The 24,117-nt window shown below is 45.0% G+C and overlaps 1 protein-coding gene across 1 annotated transcript in view; it reads right to left on the minus strand.

The window, feature by feature from the left end:
• Positions 1 to 4,316: 4,316 nt before the first annotated feature.
• Positions 4,317 to 24,117, minus strand: part of bcl2l12 (BCL2 like 12) — a 37,156-nt gene continuing 17,355 nt past the window's right edge. Inside the window, exons 2-7 of the mRNA XM_072588865.1 lie at positions 21,577 to 21,780; positions 19,122 to 19,747; positions 15,072 to 15,206; positions 14,108 to 14,208; positions 12,716 to 12,979; positions 4,317 to 10,081 (exon numbers count right to left, since the gene is read on the minus strand). Of these exons, the coding sequence (XP_072444966.1) occupies positions 10,034 to 10,081; positions 12,716 to 12,979; positions 14,108 to 14,208; positions 15,072 to 15,206; positions 19,122 to 19,747; positions 21,577 to 21,773 (1,371 nt within the window). The 5' untranslated portion in view covers positions 21,774 to 21,780 and the 3' untranslated portion in view covers positions 4,317 to 10,033. The remainder of the gene's footprint in view (positions 10,082 to 12,715; positions 12,980 to 14,107; positions 14,209 to 15,071; positions 15,207 to 19,121; positions 19,748 to 21,576; positions 21,781 to 24,117) is intronic.

Here is a 24,117-nt window from a genome sequence, read left to right on the forward strand (position 1 = left end):
CAGGATGACGCGCCCTTACGTGCCTCCATTGGACGGCGCGGTCAATGGGCGGGACAAGATGCCAAAGGCGGCCTCTAATTGGATACATCGCACTCCTGTCAGTGCGTGGAGGCGGGCCATCACGTGGCCCGCCCCTACACTGGCTCCCGATTGGTCAAGGATCTCCATCAGGAACTACTGAAGGTTACAGCTGCACGCACGTGGACTCAGTCATTGCCTTTAGAGCATCCTCTCTCATGGAGGTTAATTTAAATACATAGAGCATAGTTTACTAGGAGCGATTTGCTCTGAATCCCACAACCATAGAAGGATAAACACCTATGTATTACACAGTTGTCTACATATATCTTTTCTTTAGTTGCATACTACTCATTTAAAAGGCATCTAGATGGGCATATGAAGAGGGGTTTAGATTAGATTCCCTACAGTGTGAAAACAGGCCCTTCGGCCCAACCAGTCCATACCGACCCTCTGAAGAGTAACCCATCCAGACCCACTTCCCTCTGACTAATGCACCTCACACTACGGGCAATCTAGCATGGCCAATTCACCTGACCTGCACATCTTTGGACTGCAGGAGGAAATCCACGCAGAGACGGGGAGAATGTGCAAACTCCACACAGACAGTTGCCTGAGGTGGGAATTGAACCTGGGACCCTGGTGCTGAGGCAACAGTGCTAACTACTGAGCCACCATGCCAAAGGATATGGGCCAAGTGCTGGCAAATAGGACCAGATTAGGTTAGCATAGCTGGCCAGCTTGGATGAGTTGGAATGAAGGGTCTGTTTATGTGTTGTACATCTCTATGACATAGTGACCATTGTCGTTTACACAGCTGACATTTGATTTTTTTCTCCCCTCCCCCTCCACTTTTAAACTTAATGAGAACATTAAAAATTGGGAGTCGAAGGCAGTCACTCAACACCTTTAGCTGGCTCCACCAACGATCGGATTTGATAATAGGAACCGAGTTCTCCACTGTGCTGTTACTAAACCAGGAGGCCAGGATGTTAGTCCCACCTGCTTCAGAGTGCGTAGATTCATTGAGTGCTACATTACAGAAAAAGGACTTTCTGTCCCTAGAGTGTGTTGGTCATAAACAACCACCTCACTATGCTAAACCCATTTTAATAAGGGTCTTGTGGCACAGTGCTTTTGCTCCTACCTCTGAATAGGAAAACTTGGGTTCAAGTCCCAGCCGCTCTAGAGATGTGTAATAATATCTCTGAACAGGTTGATTGGAAAATATAAACCCAAAATAAATCAAAAACAAGCAGAAACTGCTGGAAAAACTCAACAGGTCTGGGGCGGCAGAAACAGAGTTAACATTTCAAGTCCAGTATCTCTCCTCTTCAAAATATGCAAACCATGATCCTCACCAATAGATGTACTGCAGACCCAATACTTGTGCAAACTGAGGCCAAGCAAAGCTATGCAATTGTAGCAATGCTCTTCCCCATCTTCCCTGCTGAAATACCCCTTAAGACCACAAGGTACAGGAACAGAATTAGGCCATTCGGCCCATCAAGTCTGCTCTGCCATTCATCCATAGCTGATAGGTTCTTGATTACTTCGAGGATCAAGAGTTATTGAGGTAGAAACCTATGTATCTCTGTCCTAGATACACTCAACGACTTGGCCTCCACAGCCCTCTGCGACAATGAATTCCATGGATTCACTCGACTCTGACTGCAGAAACTCCATTCAGCTCAAAAGGGTCATCCCTCCACCCTACATCCATAAAGCTTCCAGCCATAGTGCAGCTTCTTTACACGATCAGGAAACTGTTTGCCCTGCACTGTCCCCAGCCCAGGAACAAGACTACCCCCAACCTCTGCCATCAAGATATTGCCTGCAGATAATGCTTGCATGTGTGCACATTTAGAGGCTGAGCTGCAACCATACATTCATGGAAGTGTGAAAGTCAGGATTTGGCTAAACATCAAAACAAGAAGGTACCTACTAGCCTGATAAAATGCAAAAAAACTGTAGATACTTTAAAATCAGAAACAAAAATAAAGATTGCTGGAAGAGCTCAGTGGGTCTGGTAGCAACTGTGGAGAGAAATCAGTTAACATTTCAGGTCGAGTGACCCTTCCATAAAACAGGTTCTGAGGAAGGTCACTCTATCTGAAACGTTAACTCCAATTTCTCTCCACAGATGCTGCCAGACCTGCTGAGCTTTTCCGGAAATTTCTATTTTCGTATCTACTAACCTGCTCCTGTGGTACAACACTTCCCTGACTATCATAGATCAATGGCAAATCACTATACAGCATGGATTGGATCTCATAACTTGGCAGCCTCTTTTCAACAAGTGAACAATGAAATTCTCCAGGGTGCCAACTACGTTTTCTACATTACAAAAATGGCTACAGTTGAAAATTACACTGTTGGCTATAAGACATTATAGGATGCCCTGAAGTCAAGATCAAGGTGAAATGGAGATAGAAGCTCATTGTTTCTTAACCGCTGAAGTTTCACTTTGATGAGTAGGAACTCTGGCTAACCTTTACAAAACAGAGAGGGTGGTGCAGGCAGCAATCTAACCAGGAAAACATCACTCACCTTCTCCACATCCAACCATCAGTCTCCAGAATTCGATGCCTGTTCTTGGTCGCAAATATCCTTGGTGATCCATTTACTTACTCTGATTTTAAGATATGCAATAAGCCAAATACTAACTCTAATGAACCAAGTGACTTAAGAAATTTCACAAGCGCATTTTCAGATATTTACAATGGTTAGCACTGCTACCTCACAGCATCAAGGACCTGGGTTCAATTCCAGCCTTGGGTGACTGTCTGTGTGGAGTTTGTACATTCTTCCCATATCAGTGAGGGTTTCCTCCAGGTGCTCCAGTTTCCTCCCAGAGTCCAAAGATGTGCAGGTTAGATGGAGTGGCTCTGCTAAGTTCCCCATAGTGTCTAGGGATGTGCTGGTTAGGTGGAGTAGGGTTACAGGGATAGAGTTGGGGAGGTGAAAGAGTTAGGTATGGGTGGGATGCGCTTCAGAAGATCAGTGTGGGTTTAATGGGTTGAATGGCCTGCTTCCATATTGTAGAGATTCTATTTGAACCAAAAGCAGATGAAGCTATGAGGACAGGCCACCAAATCCTTGCGGTGTCTTGAAGGAGGATTGAGAGAAAGGATAATTAGTGAAGGAATTTGAGAGCTTAGGCTCCAGGCAACTGAATGTATGGCTGCAACAATGGAATGCCCAAAGGGAGACAAAAGTTGGAACCATACATGTTATTAAACTGGAAAGGGTGTTCAATAGATTTACAAGGACTGGAAGGTTGGAATTACAAGGGAGGAGTACATTTAAGAAGGAAATCAGGAGGGCAAAAATGGAACATGAGGTAGCTTTGGCAAATAGAGTTAAGGAGAATCCAAAGGGTTTTTACAAATACATTAAGGACAAAAGAGTAACTAGGGAGAGAATAGGACCCGTCAAAGATCAGCAACTTACAGGTTTATAAAATCATGAGGGGCATGGATAGGATAAATAGACAAAGTCTCTTCCCTGGGGTGGGGGAGTCCAGGACTAGAGGACATAGGTTTAGGGTGAGAGGGGAAAGATATAAAAGAGACCTAAGGGGCACCTTTTTCATGCAGAGGGTGGTACATGTATGGAATGAATTGGCAGAGGAAGAGGTGGAGGCTAGTAAAATTGCAACATTTAAAAGGCATCTGGATGGGTATTTGAATAGGAAGGGTTTGGAAGGATATGGGCCGGGTGCTGGCAGGTGGGACTAGATTGGGTTGGGGTATCTGGTCGGCATGGACGAGTTGGACTGAAGGGCCTGTTTCCGTGCCCTACATCTCTGACTCAGTGGCTGGGACCTTTTTTCCCTGGAATATATGGGGTTGACTGATTACTTAATAGGGGTTTATGAAATTTTGAGGGACATCGATAAGGTGAATAGACAAGTTAGTTTCCTCAGAGTAGGGAGTCCAAAACTAGGAGGGCATAGGTTTAAGATGAGAGGAGAAAGATTTAAAAGAGACCGGAGGGAGAACTTTTTCACACAGAGGGTGTTCAGTATATTGAACAAGCTGCCAGAAGAAGTGGTAGAGGTGGGTACAATTACAACAGTTTAAGACATTTGAACAGGTACATGAATAAGAAAGGTTTAAAGGACATAGGTCAAATATAGGCAAATGGGACTAGTTCAGTTTAGGAAACATGGTCAGCATGGATGAGTTGGGCCGAAGGGCCTGTGTACCTCTATGACTTTATGACATAACCAGAATCAGACATCCATGTTAAGACAAAAACAATTCGAAAGACATTTATTTGTAAAACAGCTGCACAGACGATATTAAAAGTTTCTTACAAATTAAAGTTGAGCTTCAAACATTTGAATTCATACAAACCACACCCAGTAAAAATATTAAACATGTCTTATATATCAATAAACTGAGCCTGGTACAGACCAAATGCTTTTCTTCAGTGTTGTAACTATCTAAACACATATTTATTAGTTCCTGGATAGTGATAAGGAAGCACAGGCAGATAATTCACCTCCCCCTAGTTACACAAAGACATTCTGCTGTCCCTTGTCAATACTTTCTTTATATTTCAGTCAGATTAATGCTGGGGTTGGCTTCTGTCAGTGCAGGCAGACCTTTGCCAAGTGTCAGGAATCAATGGCCTAATCTTATTGTCGCTAGACTATTAATCCAGAAACCTAGGTAATGTTCTGGTGATCTGAATAAAAATCTGGAATTAAGAGTCCAGTGACAATGAAACCGTTACCAATTGTTGGGGAAAAAAAACTGATCGGGTTTCCTCATGCCCTTTAGGGAAGGAAAGTGCCAACCTTACCCAGTCTGGCCTACATGCGACTCCAGAACCAGAGGGATGTGATTGACTCCTAACTGCTCAATGGGCAATTGGAGATGCTGGTCTAGCCAGTGAGACTCAGCTTGTGTGAATAAATAAAAATAAAATGACCATTCTACAGAAGCACAGGAATCAACCCCTCAAACATTTTCCACTATTTCATTAGATTGTGATTGATCTGAAAATTCATTTCTTTTACCAGCAAAACACGGTAAATGGGACTGATTCAGTTCAAGAAATCTGGTCAATTTGGGCTGAAAGGTCTGTTTCTGTGACTCCATAATCCCTTGATATCCTTATTCAGACAGTTAGATTACTAAGTTTTGGATGGCCATGTGTTGGCTGACCATTCAACTACAGGAAGCTTCACGCCCTCTCACTGATGAGCATATCAGTTCAGCTTTCCAGTTCTGATGAAGGCATAGGAAACCCAGCTAGATTCTCCCTCACCTCCTCTCTTGCTCTAACCCTAGGAGGAGATGTTATTTACAGTGTTACAAGACAATCTCACCCAGGCGCAGCTAACCCAGTACACCCCGGGAGACTGAACAGGAGATCTTCTGAATCTTGCTTTAGGTGGACACTATGTCAGCAAGATGCTTGACAGAGGTTCAAAAGAGTAATATTACCGACGAATACTTTATTTGAGAACTAATGGTTATGCACCATTACCGGATATCGCGAAGCTGTGTGAAGGTGCAATTAAGCAGGATGATTTGGCCACTGGATCTTGTAAACATTTTGAATAAGACTGGCTCACAACACTATAGAACAGATCACAGGATGTTCAGGATGAGAGTCATCAACACTCTCTAGCCTCACAGCTTAAGAGTCCAAGACCTCAAAAAATAATATGAATCATTTAAAAACCATTAACAATTTCACATTTTACAAAACAAATATTAAATGCACAAAACATCTTATATACCAATCTGCTTACATTAAAAGCAAATATACAGAATATACCCCGGTGCATAAGTCACTGCTCTACAAATTAAAACTTGCATTTACTGATAAGGCAGCTTAATAAGAGAGAGCAACTTGCACACCAGGTTTTATAGTAGTGGTCAAGCTTATTTAGGAGTCTGGTTCTTAGGCCCTTTTTAAAAATGTGTCAATTCATATTGTAGTATGGATCTATCAGCAGATCCAGACTACTTGCACCCACCCCCCCAACCTGTCCAAACTCATACCACATCAAGAGCAAACTGCAGCAAGCTGTTCAACTGCAGCAGGCATCGTTGCCTAGTCTGATTGTCCAATGTTGGCACGTACACAGAAAGGTGATGGGGGCACTTAATACTGACCAAAAAAGGGCAGATTCCCCAACTCATTAGAGCGAGAGGCCAGTTATACCACCCCTCCTATCGCCACCAAGCCATTTTTAGTTGAGAGCACAGACCACAGAGAGGTCAATCTCAAGAGAAGACATTGTTCCTGGAGGCCCTCTGAAAGCACTTGGGAGAGGTACTTCTGAAAAGACTTTTCGTTGTGACTTCTCTCAAGTCCTGGACAAAGGATGTTGCAAAAAACAGGCAAGAGCCATTTCCACACAACCATTCCACGTGTTATGGGGATGGATGATGGTTGGATCGCAGTTTGCTTTAAAGTGTCTTATAAGTCAAACACACTTTTGGAACACGCTTTTAATTGGTGCATAATATCAGATACTCCAGCCATTGCCCATAAAATATTTGTTCACCGGGCATGGGTATCACTGGCTCAGCCAGCATTTGTTGCCCATTCCCTAACGGCCCTGAGAAAGCTCACATTGAGTTGTCGTCTTGATCCTTGGGTGTCCACAAAGATTGCAAGTGCTGGGCTTACATCAAAATGTTCTTTTAAAATCTTAACTTTTGTGTTCATTTAACTTTGGTTGGTTGATGTTAACTGTCCAACTGACACCTAATGAAACTTGCGATGTGTTTACTCACTGGCTCTTTGACTTCTGCAATTAAGTAAAAGAAAGGTCTAAAACAATTTTAAAAGATTTTTGAAATGAAAGTAAACTTTTAAAGTTGCCAAGGAACTATATTGTTCTCAGTGAAAGTTGATGCTTGGCTCTTAAAAATAAAATTGGTGAACCGTAACATGATAGGGTGACGAGTGAAGCGTGGTTGGCATGGTGGCTCCCTTAAGCCTCCTCTCACTGGGAGTTTCTCCCCCACCTCATACCTGGCTCTGTTATAGACTCAAAGATCAAAATCAATCACTGGGATTGATTAACAGTGATCGTTTAAATCGTGATGTGGAGTTGCTGATGTTGGACCGGGGCGGACAATGGTAAAAATCACACAACACCAGATTATAGTCCAACAGGTTTATTTGGAAGCACTAGCATTCGGAGCACTGCTCCTTCATCATAGTGAGTGGAGTAGTAATCTGCACCCAACACTATTCTGCAGTAGATGGAGTAGAACAGAATTTATTATATCAGTTGTATGACACTATGATCTTTTGCTATAAATTCTGTGTCTCAAGATCCTCCTCCACGAGCTACCTGCCAAAGGAACAGCATTACAAGAGCTTGTACTTCCAAATAAACCTGTTGGATTATAGCCCGGCGTTATGTCATTGATATCACGTAATTAACCAGGAAGGTAGAAAGTGCATTGTTAGATGGGATTTGATCTTTAGCAACTAACCCAAACCCAATTACTTCCAGGTTTGAGCTGAGCTCAGAACAAGTTAAAAATTCAAGGTAGAAGTTTGTAGAGGTGCTTCCTAAACTTTAGTTAATACAGCAAACTTTGTTTTAACCAGCACTCTCAATAAACTGGCACAATATGTACCTCCAATGCTGCCATACCTGCATATTATACTGTAAGTAAAGCATAATAGATGTGCATACTGCCTGAATTACATTTCTATTAGTTACTGTGTGTTTTTACATTGATTTTAGAAGGGGTGTAGATGTTTCTGAGTTTTGTTTGATTAGGGCTTACTGCGTTTATGCGTACCTCCTGGAATACTTGGTCAACTGGCACACACCTAGTCCCCATTGGAGCTGGTTAATAAAAAGTTTGCTGTAATTTGAAAGTTAAAGAGGCTGTACCCCAGCACTCTGAAAGAATAGGAGGGCTCCAAACCATCAACACCCTCACTCTTGTCACCATTAAACGGATAACAGATTATAGTTAGTTCAATAAAAGTTGGAGTATCACAGATGTTACAAAACTACAAGTGTGCAATTCATTATCCCAATATTGACATTCAGGACTCCCTCTCACTACTGCTAAATATCATTGAGGGGCAATGACTCCACCATTCCCTTTGGCAAAAAATTCATTTGGCATTTGATAGGCTTGCCCACCTTTAGCTGGTACCATCTCATCAATACCAGTCCAATACATCAGGGCACTCCGTCATTGACATTCTTAGTGGTGCACAGCAGCTTACAATTCTCTGCATCATGGTAGATGCACAGAATTCAGCACATAATACAAATGCAGAAAACACCATGGGGGAATTACAGGTAACAACTGTTGAAAAGTCAAGAGAGAGTTGCTGTTCTAGTAACATCTAGAATATTGCCGAATGAAAGGAGGTATTCACTGGTCAGTCAGTGTCCAATCTTCAAGGAGGGTTCGTAATCTGCACCCAACATTATTCTGCAGTAAGTATAGATAATCGGCCTTGGAGAATTGTGTATCATAATTAGTTCATTACTCCCCTGATCGAGGGAAATCTCAAAATTCCAGCTAAGGGATAGGACTGAACAAGGAAATGCCCAACTCTGCAGTTTGGGTTGCAGTGTGGGAAAGGAAACGAGAAGTTAGCTTCCTTGACTACTTCCCCATGGGGAATGCAACATGTCAGTCCCACTCCAAATCTATCACAATTATACACAAAATGGGAAAAATTGGGAAATACGTATCATTTTAAGTAAATGGGTCTGGTTACTTTGGAAAAGATTGGAGATGTTCACCTGCAACGTCAGTTCCCACCTTGTACTGAACCAGTACTCAACTTGATAACATCTCCCCACTTCTCTTTTCCTCTCTTCCATATTAGTCCTGAACAGTATCACATTGATAAATAGTGATACTGATGATGCAGCCTACGTATCCAGTTTTCAGAATGTTAAAGGTTTGACTGACACAAGTTATGGATTGTCTTCACTTATTGGTCAAATTGGTTAGATATTGCTACATACAATTCCAAATCAAAACCCACAAACCTTTAAACAAGGTACTGATAAGAGAATGAGGTAGATCTCTGAGCACTGCATTTTGACAAGTAAATTTCTCACCAGCTCTAATCCTCTCAAGATGTTTCAGCCCCGATCTTGGCTCCTCTGTATGGAATGCACTGCCTGGAAATATGACAGAGATGGGCGCATTGAAACGGACATTGGACGGTTATTGGGATAAAAATATGGGCGGGAAAGCAGGAGACAGGCATTAGGTAATGATGCTCATTTAACGAGCCATGAGGGGCCAAAAGGGCTCCTGCTACGCCACAACACTTCTGTAACTGATATATCATCCACTGCATATGGTCTCAAGGGCTGTCTCACTTTGTAAAGAAACACAAAGTGCTGGAAAACCACAGGACTACAAGACCAAGGGCTGGAACATGGGATTAGGCTGGATAGCTCTTTATCAGTCATTACAGACACTAGGGGCTGAACGGCCTCTTTCTCCACTGAAAATGTTTCTGTCTTCCTGTGACCAAACAATGTTATAACTTGGGGAAGCTGGTAACAGTGGAGAAGTAATTCAGCAACCTCCAAGACAGACTTGGGATGTGCTAAACAGTGTAAGGTGACTTACATCAAATCAGAAATTAGAAAGTTATATGTAATTAGGATAATAGCTTGCTGCAAGAGACTTTTTGTAAAATATCAGGTTGTTTCTTCCAATGAGAAATGTTGACTCGTGCACACACAGTGGTATAGAGTGTATTACCAACTCACTGGCTTAAAGTTCAACTGTTGCGTAGCAACTCAGCAAACATGAAAAACCAGCAGAATTTACCAAGTCTTTCACATCTGGAGACAGAAACGTTTTTGGCTGGTCATCAGGCTCTCTTCAGCATTCACCTGCCAGTGCAGCTCCTGTTGAATACTTTGAATGGATTTCCAAGGTTAAGAAGTTGTTCAGATTTCTTCCTTTGAGAGCAAATTGAAAAGCCAGTTCTCCCCCATCCTCAGAGGGCTCGAATCCCATATCTCTGGCAGATGTCAGTCAATTTGATATTCAGATTCGTTGTCCATAGGCAACACCTTTGTCTGTTAGATGACAGGAAATAGGTATTAATAAATAAATTCAAGTCAAACCCAGATCACCAATAGTCACACATTCTTGTGAGTGCACAGAACTTTCCATACTCAAACGACCAAGAGCCCAATTCGAGTCATTGAGATGTACACCATGCAAAAAAACCCCCTCTGGTCCAACTCGCCCATACCAACCAGATATCCTAAACTAATTGAGTCCCACTTGCCAGTATTTGGTCCATATCCTTCTAAACCCTTCCTATTCATGTACCCATCCAGATCCTTTTAAAAGTTGTAATTGTACCAGCCTCCACCACTTCCTCTGGCAGCTCATTCCATGCACACACCACCCTCTGCATGAAAAAAATTGTCCCTTAAGTCCCCTTTAAATCTTTTCCCTCTCACCTTAAACCTGTACCCTCTGGTTCTGGACTCCCCCACATCAGGGAAAAGATCTTGCCTATTTACCCTATCCATGCCCCTCAGGATTCTACAAGGTCACCCCTCAACCTCCAACACTCCAGGGAAAACAGCCCCAGCCTATTCAGCCTCTCCCTATAGCTCAAACTCTCCAGCCATGGCAACATTCTTGTAAATCTTTTTTTTGAACCATTTCAAGTTTCACATTGTACACTTAGCATGGCTGCCAATGGACGTGATCACATGATAAAGGGTTTCACAACAGTGAAGGAATGCTGCTTTGTCAGTTGGTCTCAACTGGCTACGGAGATAGGTCTAAAAGGTCCACTGACGCTATTGTTTGGAGTTCTCCTGGTCTCCTTGCCAACATTTCTCCCTCCCTCATCAGCTGTTTCATCAATGACTTTCCCTCCATCAGAAGCGAGGATGTTCACTGATGATCGCACAACGTTCAGCACCATTTGCAATTCGTCAGATGGGGAAGTGGCCCATGCCTAAATATAACAATATCTGGACAATATCCAGACTTGGGCTGATAAGGGGCAAATGGGGAGGCAGTGGCCTAGTGACATTATCGCTAGACTATTAACCCAGAAACTCAGCTAATGTTCTGGGGACCCAGGTTCGAATCCCACCATGGGGAGACTTTATTCAATTTAAGTTCAATAAAGAACCTGAAGAGTCTAATGATGACCATGAATGCGTTGTTGGAAGAAAATCTCTATCTCGCTAATGTCCTTTAGGGAAGCAAACTTGTGGCTACATGTGACTCCAGACCCACAGCAATATGGTCGACTCTTAATTGCTGGCTGGGTAATTAGGCATGGGCAGCAATAAATGCTGGCCTGGCGAAAGATGCCCGCAAGTGAATAAAAACTAAAATCATCTGCAACAGGCAATGACCATCTACAACAGGAGGACATGCGGCTCACAGTCAGTTGGAGAACTGGGTCTTCCTTCATCTACGGGGACAGAGAGTTTAATGTGAAACAGGTTTCAGCTTCAACACAGTTTCCAGAAACAGTCTTGCGACTACGTTTACTTTTCATACCGTACCTCCGACTATTTTACCACAAGGTTTTGGGAAGGGGTTTTATTTTGTTTGGTGTGTTTACACGGCTGAGCCTGGGCAGGGGATGTGACAGCTCACCCCCCTCTAAACCCAGTGGGAAAGTCAGCAGGGAGAGGAGAACAGCAGCGGGTGCTGGATCAGCCCCTACATTTGAAACCTGAGATGGGTAAGTTTTGTTCAGCAAAGGAATATGGACCAAAGACCAGGTTTTTGGAGTTAGATCAACAATGGTCGTGTTAAATGGTAGAACAGGCTTGAGGGGTTGAAAGGCCTACTCTTGCTCCCATGAGTAACAGGAATTGCAAGACTGGGTAATTAAATTCCAACCTTTGCCCTTTGATATTCAATGGCTTTCCATCGCTGAATCCCCACCATCAACATCCAGGGGTTCACCTCAAGTGGAAACTAAACTGGTCTACCATTATAAAACATTATGGAGACAAGAGTAGGTCAAAGGCTTTCAGCGAGTAACTCCTGTCTCACCCAAAGCCTGACTACCATCTCCAAGGTGCAAGTCAGGAGTGTGAAAGAGCACTCCCCACTTGCCCTGGATGGGTACAGCTCCGAAAACACAAAAAAAACTCAACACCATCCAAGACAAAGCAACGTTTGAGATGATAGAATTTGGAAGCAACTGGAGAATGAGGGAAGACATCTCAATCCAGAGACCCAGGAAATGCTCTGGGGACCTGGGTTCAAATCCTGCCACAGCAGGTAGTGGAATGGGAATTCAATACAAAAACCAACAAAAATCTGGATTTAAGGACCTAATGAGGACCACGAATCCATTGTCAATTGTCAGAAAAACCCATCTAGTTTACAAATGTCCCTGAGGGAAGGGAATCTGTCATCCTTACTTGATCTGACCTACATGTGACTCCAGACCCACAGTAACGGGTCTCTTAACTGTCCTCTGGGCAATTAGGGATGGACAATAAATGCCAACGAGCACGCCCTGATCCTGTGAATGAATACAGATTGAAAGAAAAGATTTGACAACAGTCAGCACGTGGTGTTGCCTGTTGTACTGGGAGATCACACAGGGGTTTACCACCTTTAGAAAAGGACGGAGGTGCTTGCTCCCCCGTCGGGTGTGAGGACCCGAATGAAGCTGATGTTACCCCCCCGGGGGGGGAAGAGGCCAGTGCACTCACCCATCCGCCATTCTCCTGTAGCCAGGGCACGAACATGTCCATGTACTGCATGCTGTATCCCATCAGCTGCTGCACAGGATGGCTGCTGATCCCAGCAACCCTGCGGGTGAGCTCCATGGTCAGCGCGATCTTGGTCAGCTCGGGACTGGCAGCGGGACCCCCGTGCTGCTCTTCGATATTGGCCGTGAAGATGTCCACCAAATGGGAGAAGCTCCGGAAGGACATGCGGCTCACGGTCCGTTGGAGAACCGGGTCTTCCTTCATCTACGGGAACGGAGAGTTTAATGTGAAACAGGTTTCAGCTTCAACACAGTTTCCAGAAACAGTCTTGCGCCTACGTTTACTTTTCATACCGTACCTCCGACTATTTTACCACGAGGTTTTGGGAAGGGGTTTTATTTTGTTTGGTGTGTTTACACGGCTGAGCCTGGGCAGGGGATGTGACAGCTCACCCCCCTCTAAACCCAGTGGGAAAGTCAGCAGGGAGAGGAGAACAGCAGCGGGTGCTGGATCAGCCCCTACATTTGAAACCTGAGATGGGTAAGTTTTGTTCAGCAAAGGAATATGGACCAAAGACCAGGTGTATGGAGTTAGATCAACAATGATCGTGTTAAATGGTAGAACAGGCTTGAGGGATTGAAAGGCCTACTCTTGTTCCCATGAGTAACAGGAATTGTAAGACTGGGTAATTAAATTCCATGAAGGCTTAATCCATTTTGCCAAGGTGTATTCCCCACCCCCTGTCCCAACACACACTCTTGCTTGTTAAGACTGTGACTCGATGTTTAGCAGAATTCCCTCCCTCAGGGTCAACCCACAGCACACGGACTGCAGCAGTTCAAGAAGGCAGCTTCCCACCCCACCTGCTCAAGGGGCAACCAGGGCCAGGCAATAAATGCTGGCTCAGCCAGTGATGCCCACGAGTGAATGTGTCTCATACTCACTGGGGGGTGGGCTCAGTAATGAACCCACCAGCAGTACTCACTCCCCTCTTCCTCCAGCTCAACCTGTCCCCATTAACCACTCCACCTGCTTCATCCACTAGTCCCAGAGAGAAAATACAGTTTGAAGATAAGCCAATGCAAACTGCACTTTTGTGATCCAGAACACTCGACCTGAAAAAGGGAGTGGACACTGATTCAATATTAAATTCTTAATTAAAAAAAGGTACATTTGGTCATTAGCAACCTCCACAAATGGGGACTAAGCCTGACAGCTTTCTCACAGGGACAGAACAGATATGATGGGCAGAATATCCTCCCGTGTGCCCCTGTTATACTCGAATATGGGAAGCAGTTCTAAAAGGCAGTGAGAGCTGGGATAGGGTCACTGTGGGTTCTGTCAGATCAGATCTCCATGGCAACCACACCCCTGCCTTAGGGCCGTCCTCACCTTCTCATTGATTCCATCTCCTTGTTGCTGTAACAACAGCACGATCTTCTCGATCATCTTCTCCTTCTCCGTCACCGTATTCTGTGGATCATTATCGTTCGCTGGACAAATCAAACAAGAGCAGACGTCAGTTGGTGGTACCGCACCGACATGGAGCGAATTTGGAGTCATACCAATTCACTCGGCCTCTGTGCAAAACTACAGTGAGAGATATGGGCCACATGCAGGCAAAATAGGGCTAGTTTAGTCTGGGATACCAGCTCAGTATAGACAAGTTGGACCGAAGGATCTACTTCCATGCTGAATGACTATAGCTCATTATCCTTACTGGGACTGCTATCCAACTCTCATCTCTCCACAGACTCTAGGAAGGAGGGAAGGTTTGGATGAAAGGCAGAGATGGGAAAGGACATTTATCCTTTAGGAACTTTGCCTATCAGAAAAATTAGAAGTTCAAAGTTCTCCCGCAACTTTTCAGAGAATGTTAAAAAGGAACATTCCCTTGTGTTGCCCCCCCACCACCCAAACACTCAGATCACCCAGTGGGCCACATTTCACCCTCTCTTGTTCCTCAGGTGTCAGAGCTCTGTCCCCAGCCATCTCCACCATCCCTGAACCCTTCAAAGCTGCCTTTTCCCTCAGCAGCCATCTCTCTGGCTGCCATAGCCTCTTCCTCCAGCCCTGGGGTGGGCTCAGAAACTCCCTCCAGCCCCGGGGTGGGCTCAGAAACTCCCTCCAGCCCCGGGGTGGGCTCAGAAACTCCCTCCAGCCCCGGGGTGGGCTCAGAAACTCCCTCCAGCCCCGGGGTGGGCTCAGAAACTCCCTCCCCTCTCAGCCGTGCACTCTCAGGGACTCAAAGCCTTCTGCCTCTCTCTTCCCTCCCACCGCCCGGAGGTCCCCAATCCTTCAACCCTTCCCCTCTCACACACCTCAAACCCCGCTTGGACCTTCAGACAGCACTTACCCGTTTCTGACACGCGAATCTCGATGCTCGGGCTCAGTCGGTCAACATCTGACTGCGCGCAGTATTGCTGAGCTAATTTATCCAACTTCTTGGCCACTTTCGAATAGAATTCCACCTTCTCACTTTGGACTAACCCTGGAAACAGTTGAACAAAATTTGAGGTGAACAGGCAGGATGGCTACAAAACGGAAAAGAATTCCCTCCTGAGAGGCTCAGATGTGAGTCAGTGCTGGTCATGGCCCAGCCCTGTAATCCCACACCGCACAGTCGGACACAAAACGCCAAGTGCAGACCTGAGGGAGTGCTACACCACCTTTGGGGTGAAACTTAAATTGAGGCCTTGCCCACCTGTCACTATTTCAATGATCAAAAAGGCAAGACCAGCACCAATAAGTATCTCTGAAATTCACATTGACATCAACAAGAAACAGATTATCTGCGTGGATGGAGGTAAGATGCTTCCTGTGGTGGTGGTGGTGGGGGTGGGGGGGTGGAGTCTAGAACCAGGGTCCAGAGTCTCAGAATAAGGGGTAGGCCATTTGATGTGGAGGTGCTGGTGTTGGATGCAGTCGGAAGTCACACAACACCAGGATAGAATCCAACCGGTTTTGTTTGCAATCACAAGCTTTCAGAGTGCTGCTCCTTCGACAGGTGAAGTGATTACCTCACCTGATGAAGGAGCAGCGCTCCGAAAGCTTGCGGTTTCAAATAAACCCACTGGACTATAACCTGGTGTCATGTGACTTCTGACCTAGGCTATTTGGGACTGGGAAGAGTAGCATTTTCTTCACTCATAGGATGGTGAGACTCTCCCCTTGAGGAAACGCAATCATTGGACATGTTCAAGACAGCATCTGACAGACTTCCACAGATTAATGGCAAACAAGGAAACAGGAACAGTGCAGGGAAATGGTGCTGACTGGCCAAATGGCTTGATCCTGCTCTTATTTATTCCATTTTACGCTTGGTTGATGTTGCTGGGTATGGAAGGGTTGAGTTATAAAGAGAGGATAGGCTGGGACGATTTTTACTGAAATGTCGGAGGTTGAGAGGCGACCTGATAGAAGTTTATAAAATAATGAGGGGTACAGATAAGGTGAATGGCAGGTGTTTTTTTCCCTGGGACGGGGGATTTTAAGACTATGGGGGAAGATTTTTTTAAGGTGAGAGGAGAGAGATTTAAAAAAAGACATGAGGGGCAATTTTATTTAAAACACAGAGGTGTTTCCCATGTGGAATGAACTTCCTGAGGAAGTGGTGGATGCAGGCACAATTACAATGTTCAAAAGACACTTAGATAAGTGCATGAATAGGAAAGGTTTGGAGGGATATGGGCCAGGAGCAGGCAGGTGGGACTAGTTTAGTTTGGGAACATGGTCAGCGTGAACTGGTTGGACCGAAGGGTCTGTTTCCATTCTGCATGACAAAAGGTCAGTGTGACACTGGGCCACATCAGAACAGGTGCCATTAAAGGTGGCCCAGTGGCTCACAACATCAGGGACTCGGGTTTGATTCCTTGGGCGACTGTCTGTGTGGAGTTTGCACATTCTCCCAGTGTCTGCGTGGGGTTTTCTCCGGGTGCTCCAGTTTCCTCCCACAATCTAAAGACGTTGGAGTTAGGTGAATTGGCCATGCTAAATTGCCCATAGTGTTCAGGGATGTATAGGTTAGGTGCATGCTTCAGGGGTAAATGTAGGGGAATGGGTCTGGGCAGGATACTCTTCGAAGGGTTGGTGTGGGCTTGTTGGGCCGAAGGGCTTGTTTCCACACCGTAAGGATTCTAATAACTAGCTTTCTAATCTTCCTGTGCCACTCAATTCCATTAGCTACTGAAAAACTTGACGCAAAAGATGTGATGACCATCTGGCGTGACGCAAGTTCCCACAAACATCTTGCTGCTGCCATGGTTGGATTTGAACCCACGACCCCAGGATTAGCAGTTACTGGTCCAATAATATTACCACTACATCACTGCCTTCCCTGCACATAAGCCTCTGCTCTTCCATCCTCAGCCAACTCAATCAACACATTCTCTCTCCCTCCCTGTCTCTCAGGCTGGTCTCGGCTATCTGGCTCAATTCCTCCGTGCAATAGCAACTTCCACATACTCAGCACTCTCTGGGTATCAGCAAGGAGCAAGAGGAGGCCACTCAGACCTTCAAGCCTACTCTAGCTTTCAATAAGATCATGGTTGATCAGATTTTAACCTCAACTCTGCATCCCCTCTCTATAATCCTTTATCTGCTTGGTCATCCCCATGGGGTGGCACAGTGGCTCAGTGGTTAGCACTGCCGCCTCAGTGCTGCCCCGGGTTCAATTCCACACTTGGACCGTCTGCGTGGAGTTTGCCTTTTCTCTGTGTGGGTTTCCTCCAGGTGCTCCGGTTTCCTCCCACAGTCCAAAGATGTGCAGGTTGGGTGGATTGGCCATGGGAAGTTGTCCAGGGATATGCTGGCTCGGTGAATTAGCCAGAGGAAATGCAGGGTTACAGGGATAGGATAGATCTGGGTGGGATGCCCCTCGAAGGATCAGAGTGGACTCAATGAGCTGAATGGCCCGCTTCCACACTGCAGAGATTCGAAGATTCATCAAAAATCTCTCTCTGCCTTAATTTAAAGAAAAGATTTGGCATTGATGCCTTTTGAGGACGGGAATTCCAAAAACTCTCAATCCTCAAAAAAAAACTGTTTCCTCATCTGTCTTAAATGGGTGACCTCTTATCTATACACAATGACTCCCTAGTTCTACCACAAGAGGAAACATTCTTTCCACATCCACCTGTTCAAATCTCCTCGGAATCTTATATGTTTCAATTAAATCACCTCTGATTCTTCTAAACTCCAGAGGATACAAATCCCAGCCTTTCCTCATCAGGCAGTCCACTCAGTCCAGGGATTAATCTGGTAAACCTTCTCTGAACCGCTTCCAATGCATGAACATCCTCCTCGGAGTACAATACTAATGATGAAGTCTCACCAATGCCCTGTGTGACTAAAACTTAAAGAAGATTAAAGGAGTTTGCCCTGAACTCCTGATTAGATTTAATGGTGAGTATTGTTATGATCCCAGACCTTCCAACAATTGGATAAGTCAGATCCCAGAATTTAAAATAACATGGTGTTTAAATCCAAAGATGTGCAGGATGGGTGAATTGGCCATGCTAAACTGCCCATACTGTTTCAGGGATATGTAGATTAGATTACTTACAGTGTGGAAACAGGCCCTTCGGCCCAACAAGTCCACACCGACCCGCCGAAGCGCAACCCACCCATTCCCCTACATTTACCCCTTCACCTAACACTATGGGCAATTTAGCATGGCCAATTCACCTGACCTGCACATCTTTGGACTGTGGGAGGAAACCGGAGCACCCGGAGGAAACCCACGCAGACACGGGGAGAATGTGCAAACTCTACACAGTCAGTCGCCTGAGGCGGGAATTGAACCCAGGTCTCTGGCGCTGTGAGGCAGCAGTGCTAACCACTGTGCCGCTGTAGGTTAGGTGCATTGGTCAAGGTAAATGTAGGAAAATTGGGTAGGGGAACGGGTCTGGGTGGGTAACTCTTCGAAAAGTTGGTCTGGACTTGTTGGGCCGAAGGACCTGTTCCCAATCTTCTGATTCCAAAAATCTCTCTCCAACTTATTTTTTCTGTGCACAGACCTCCAAGGTCCACACACAATGTCTATCTCCATACCAGAGATCAAACTGATGGGCATGCTCAGAATAGTATTGACGTTATCATGAGGCTACAGAGTTTCCTCAACAAGAGAAGTCTCAATATGGAACACAGTTTCAAAAGAGAGTTTAAAACACACAGCAATATCAAGTTTAATCTATTCCTCAACACCATCACTTTACTCTCCATCAAATCTTTAAATTCAGTGTTGTTAATTTCTGTCCTGTGATTTCCAAGTCATCTGATACGAACACTCAAAAATCTCAGAGCTTAGACGTTCTTGATGGAGCTGCCCTGCCTTCCAATTCTATCCCCTTGAAAAGGAGTCTCTTCAAAAAAGGAGCCAATAAACATTGCGGGAGGAAATGCTCACCTTTGTCCATGCTGTCCATGTGGTCAGTCATCAGGTGCAGTGTACTGGGCCGTGGTGAGGAAGGCCTGGGCTCCTGATTGTTCTCCAGCACGACGGGAGCTTCTCCAACTTTCCCCTGCGAATGTTTCCGAAACAGATTGAAAAGTTTCTTGGTGCCACTCTTCTTGGAGCTATGTTTACTGGTCTCCTCTGCAGCCTCTTCCCTCACATTGCAGGTGTCTACCTCCACTGGACTGTGTGTGCCAGAGATCAAATGGTTCACATTCTTTTGCCTTTTCATCGAATTGCTCTTTGAATCACCTCTACCGCCATGCTTCCCAGATCCATCATCTTCAAGTAGATCCAAAGAATCCTTGGACTTTTTGACAGATTTGTCACTGCTGGTTTTCTTCCTCTGCCGCCTGATCAGCTTCTTAATCGTTGTCCTGAAGCCGTGTTTTTTCTCTTCGGCCTTGGCGATTTCCTCATCCTCGGTATCCCAACCGTCATTGTCCTCAGCTCCTTCCGTTCGCCTCAGGCTCCTCTTCCTCTCCTCCTCCGTTTCCTGCTCCAAACTCCCTTTACGATTCGACTTTCGCCGGATGTGAGATTTCACGGCCGAGTTAGAGTCTGAACTCTTTGGACTTCTTTTTTAAAAAAAAAAGGAAATTTTAAATATGCACACTAACAAATATATATAGGATTCATTTATGAGATGTGGACATTTGTGGCTCATCCCTAATTGCCCAGAGGGCAGTTAGGAGTCAACCACATTGCTGTGGGTCTGGAGTCACATGTAGGCCAGAGATGACCTTCCCTGAAGGGCGTTAGTGAACCAGAGCAGGAGCCAATGAGGGTCAGGAATTACAGGGGAAAACAGGATTTGCTGCCAGGTCATGCTGAGTTTTGGGCAACATCAGGTTTTAGAGCCATATAGCATAGAAAGAGACCCTTTGGTCCAACTCATCCACACCGACCTGATATCCTAAAATTAATCTAGTCTCATTTGCCAGAATTTGATCCATATCCCTCTTAACACTTCCTATTCATATACCCATCTAGATGCCTTTTTGGGCATCAGGTTGAAAATCAGGTGCACTGTTTTGTGAAACCTAACATCTTGGTTAACAGCCAAAAATTATTTTTCCTTACATTTATAGTTGAACCAGATGGTCATCATTGAACATTTAACTCCAGATTTTATTGAATTCAAATTCCATCACCTTCCATGGCAGGATTCAAACTGGAGTCCCCAGGGTCTTAGGGAACTAGTCTAGAGATAATACCACTAAGTCATAGCCTTCCCCATTACCAGAAAGGGGGCTGTCACAGACTGTGATCATTGGTGGATCTGGGTAGGAACAAGTGATTTTTTTTTTAGTTCATTCACAGGATGGATGCATCACTGGCTAGGCCAGAATTGATTGGCCATCCCTAATTGCCCAGAGGGCAGTTAAGAGTCACCCAGATAGCTGTGGGTCTGGAGTCACATGTAGGCCAGACCAGGTATGGACGGCAGTTTCCATTTTCTAAAGAACTTTGGTGAACCAGATGGGGTTATTCCCTGACAATCGACAATGGATTCATCATTAGACTCTTAATTCCAGATTTTCATTGAATTCTGCTGTGGCGGAATTCGAACCTGGGACCCCAAAACATTACCCGGGACTCTTGTCCAGTGATAATATCACAAAATCATCACCTCATCAGTAGCAGGTTGGCATAATGCAGTATCAGTGTGGAGTGGAAGAGTGCGGAGGCTTTGGAGGAAATTTCTGGGAAGTGGTCAGGAAAGGAGGGATTGAAGAAATGCCAAGACTCCTGCCTTCTTTAATCCCAAGCTTGGAGATCTGTTATGCTTGCGTTTGGCAGTTGATGCATTAGTATTGTAATTGACCCACACCCAAAAGGCCTCAATCCAGACAATCTTTACTCCATCCCTCAACGTCCTCGCTGCTCTTGTGGGAAAACCTTCAGAGACTTGTATGGAATTTCCAAGCTGGAGTTGTTTTTTTTCAATCATTGAGAGGATGAGGGCATTGCTGCTGAAGTCAGCATTTATTGCCCATCCCTATTTGCCCACAGGACAGTTAAGAGTCAACCACATCTGACATTTTAGGTCAGAAGTCACATGTAGTCCAGATGGCAGTTTCCTTCCCAAAAGGACTTCAGTGAACCAGGTGGGTTTTTCCGACAATCAACAATGGATTCATCATTAGACTCTTAATTCCAGATTTTTCTTGAATTTAACTTCCACCATCTGTTGTGGTGGGATTTGAATCTGGGTCCCCAGAACATCACTAGGACTGTGGCTTAAGAATCCAGTGGTAGGCTATCACTTCCCCTAAAATTGTACAATCTGAATATTACACATCCTCCCCCCCCCCCCCCCCCATTCCCTGTAGACCAAGAAATGTTGTCCCCTCAGCGACCTCAAAAAGGACAATCATCTCTGACAAGGGATCACGAGACTTACGTTGAAATGAACTTCCTGCTGTCATGGTAATATCGACCGACATGACCTACATTCGCGCCCTCCTCTAACATCACCGTTCTCTGGAGGAAGGCTTCCATCACCAGTTTGGTTTCATTCTTTAGGACGATGAGGCTGTGCCTCTCCTCACTGTACTGCTTATTCACCACCATCCTGCGATCCTGAGAGTCTGTTCCCATCACAGAGCTAAAGGAGACAACAGAAACAGAAACCATCATGTACTGTTCATAGAATCCTAAGAGTGTGGAAACAGGCCCTTTGGCCCAACAAGGCCACACCAACCTTCCAAAGAGGAGCCCACCCAGACCCATTCCCCTACAGTCTTCTCCCATATTTACCCCTGACTAATGCACCTAACCTATACAACCCTGGACACCATGGGCAATTTATCATGGCCACTTCACCCTATCAGCGCATCTTTGGACTGTGGGAGGAAATCCATGCAGACACAGGGAGAACGTACAAACTCCACACAGGCAGTCGCCCGAGGCTGGAATTGACCCGGGGTCCCTGGTGCTGTGAGGCAGCAGTATTAACCACCGAGCTACCTTTCGAGATCAAAGTTCCAAGTGCAACAGCAAGGAATCACAATTCGGAAAAGGCCCAATGAAGTATTTTGCGACTGGAATACATTACGGGAAGGAACAGCCTGTTGATTGTCAAAGAATTGGGCACAATCACAACAACTTCATTGACTGCACACCTGAGCTGTCTCCGTCTCACTTGCCGTCATTGCTCAGACCCTTTGAGTATAGGAGTTCGGACTTTACATTGAGGTTATACAGGACATGGGGGAGGCCTCTTCTGGAGTACTGTGTCCAGTTTTGGTCGCTCTGATATAGGAAGGATATTAGTAAGCTCGAGGGGGTTCAGAAAGTATTTACCAGGATGTGGTAGGGCATGGAAAGTTTGGGCTATAAAGAAAGGTTGGATAGGCTGGGACGTTTTCACTGGAGCATAGGACTTTGAGGGTTGACCTTATAAAGGGTTATGAAATCATGAGGGATATAGATAAGGTTAATGGTGGATGTCCTTTCCCTAGGATAGGGGATTTCAAGAGTAGGGGGCATATTTTTAAGGTGAGAGGAGAGAGATTCATAAAAGACAAGAGGGGCAAATTTTTTTACATAGTGGTTCACGTGTGGAATGAATTTTCTGTGGAAGTGGAGGATGCAGGCACAAGTTACAACATTTAAAAGACATTTGGATAATTGCATTAATAGGAAAGGTTTAGAGGGATATAGACCAGGAGCAGGCAGGTGGGACTAGTTTAGTTTGGGATTATGGTTGGCCTGGACTGGTTGGACTGAAGGGTTTGTTTCTGTGCTGTATGACTCAATATACAGATCGTTCTGTAATAATGCAGGTTTCATCAATGAGAATTCACTGTAACATGATTTTACAAAATGGGGACACTGTTTCTAAAGCGCAAACTTTTAAAACGTGTGTTGGCTGTTTCTAAAGTGTGATTTTTCTATAACGAAGGGTTTCACAAGAACGCAACAATCACTTTATAGAAGAACAGACTGTATTTAATACAATTTGGCATGATCATCCCACAGTGCTTCACAAAATTACCTAGGAGCAAAGTACATCGATATGGAGTCACACCGGGGGATGTCAGGTGGGCAGACTGTGGGTTTGGTCAGAGGTTGGTGTCAAGCAGTGTCTTGAAAAGGAGAAATGTGAGGTCAAGGGTCAGGGAGAAAGTTCCAGAGACTGGAGCCCCATCCACCAGTGGTGGAGTAATATAATCAGGGCCCCACAGTGAAGAATATTTCAAGGAGTCACAGGGTTGGAGGAGATTTCAAGGTTTAGGCAGTGGACACAAAGAGATTTGAAAACAAGGGTGAGACTTTTAAAGTCAAGCTGTTACTTGTTACAGCACAGTGGCTCAGTGTGAGGATGTGTATAGGATATAAGCAGGTAGGGAAAAAGTTAAGTTCTGAGTATTGTAAAACAAGAGGTTCAGCTGAGCATGACTCAGACCAGTTAACAATGGGGTGCTGGAGGCAAGGGTAATGGTTTAACAAGGTGGAAAAGCAGTCATTATGTAGAGCCATTTAACAATATGAGGTAGCATTCACTGAGGTCAGTTTAACAAGGTGAAAATGATTCATTATGTGAAGCCAAATATTCATGGTGTAACAGCAGATGGCTTAATTTTTACGATTGACAATCGTTGATTAGAATGGTCACCCAGTCAATATGTATGTTGCCTTATCTGGATGCTCCTCCCTGTAAAATGTCTATATAGTTCATTGAGAAACTGCTGTTCTAGAGAAGACAGTGAACTCATGTCTCTGTGCACATGGGCAATTGTTCTCTCTCCCCCCAGGGCCCGGAATAAAGATGGAGGAAATAAAACTCTACTGTGTCTCTGAGCAATTTGCCCCAACTGAGGTGGGGGGGAAACGGGACAACAAGTGGTCAGCACTGCTGCCTCTTATCACCATGGTCCTGGGTTCAATTCCAACCTCGGGTGACTGTCTGTGGAGTTTGCACATTCTCCCTGTGTCTGTG

This window comes from Chiloscyllium punctatum, chromosome 18 (genome assembly GCF_047496795.1).
Source record: "Chiloscyllium punctatum isolate Juve2018m chromosome 18, sChiPun1.3, whole genome shotgun sequence".
Classification (NCBI taxonomy): Eukaryota; Metazoa; Chordata; class Chondrichthyes; order Orectolobiformes; family Hemiscylliidae; genus Chiloscyllium; species Chiloscyllium punctatum.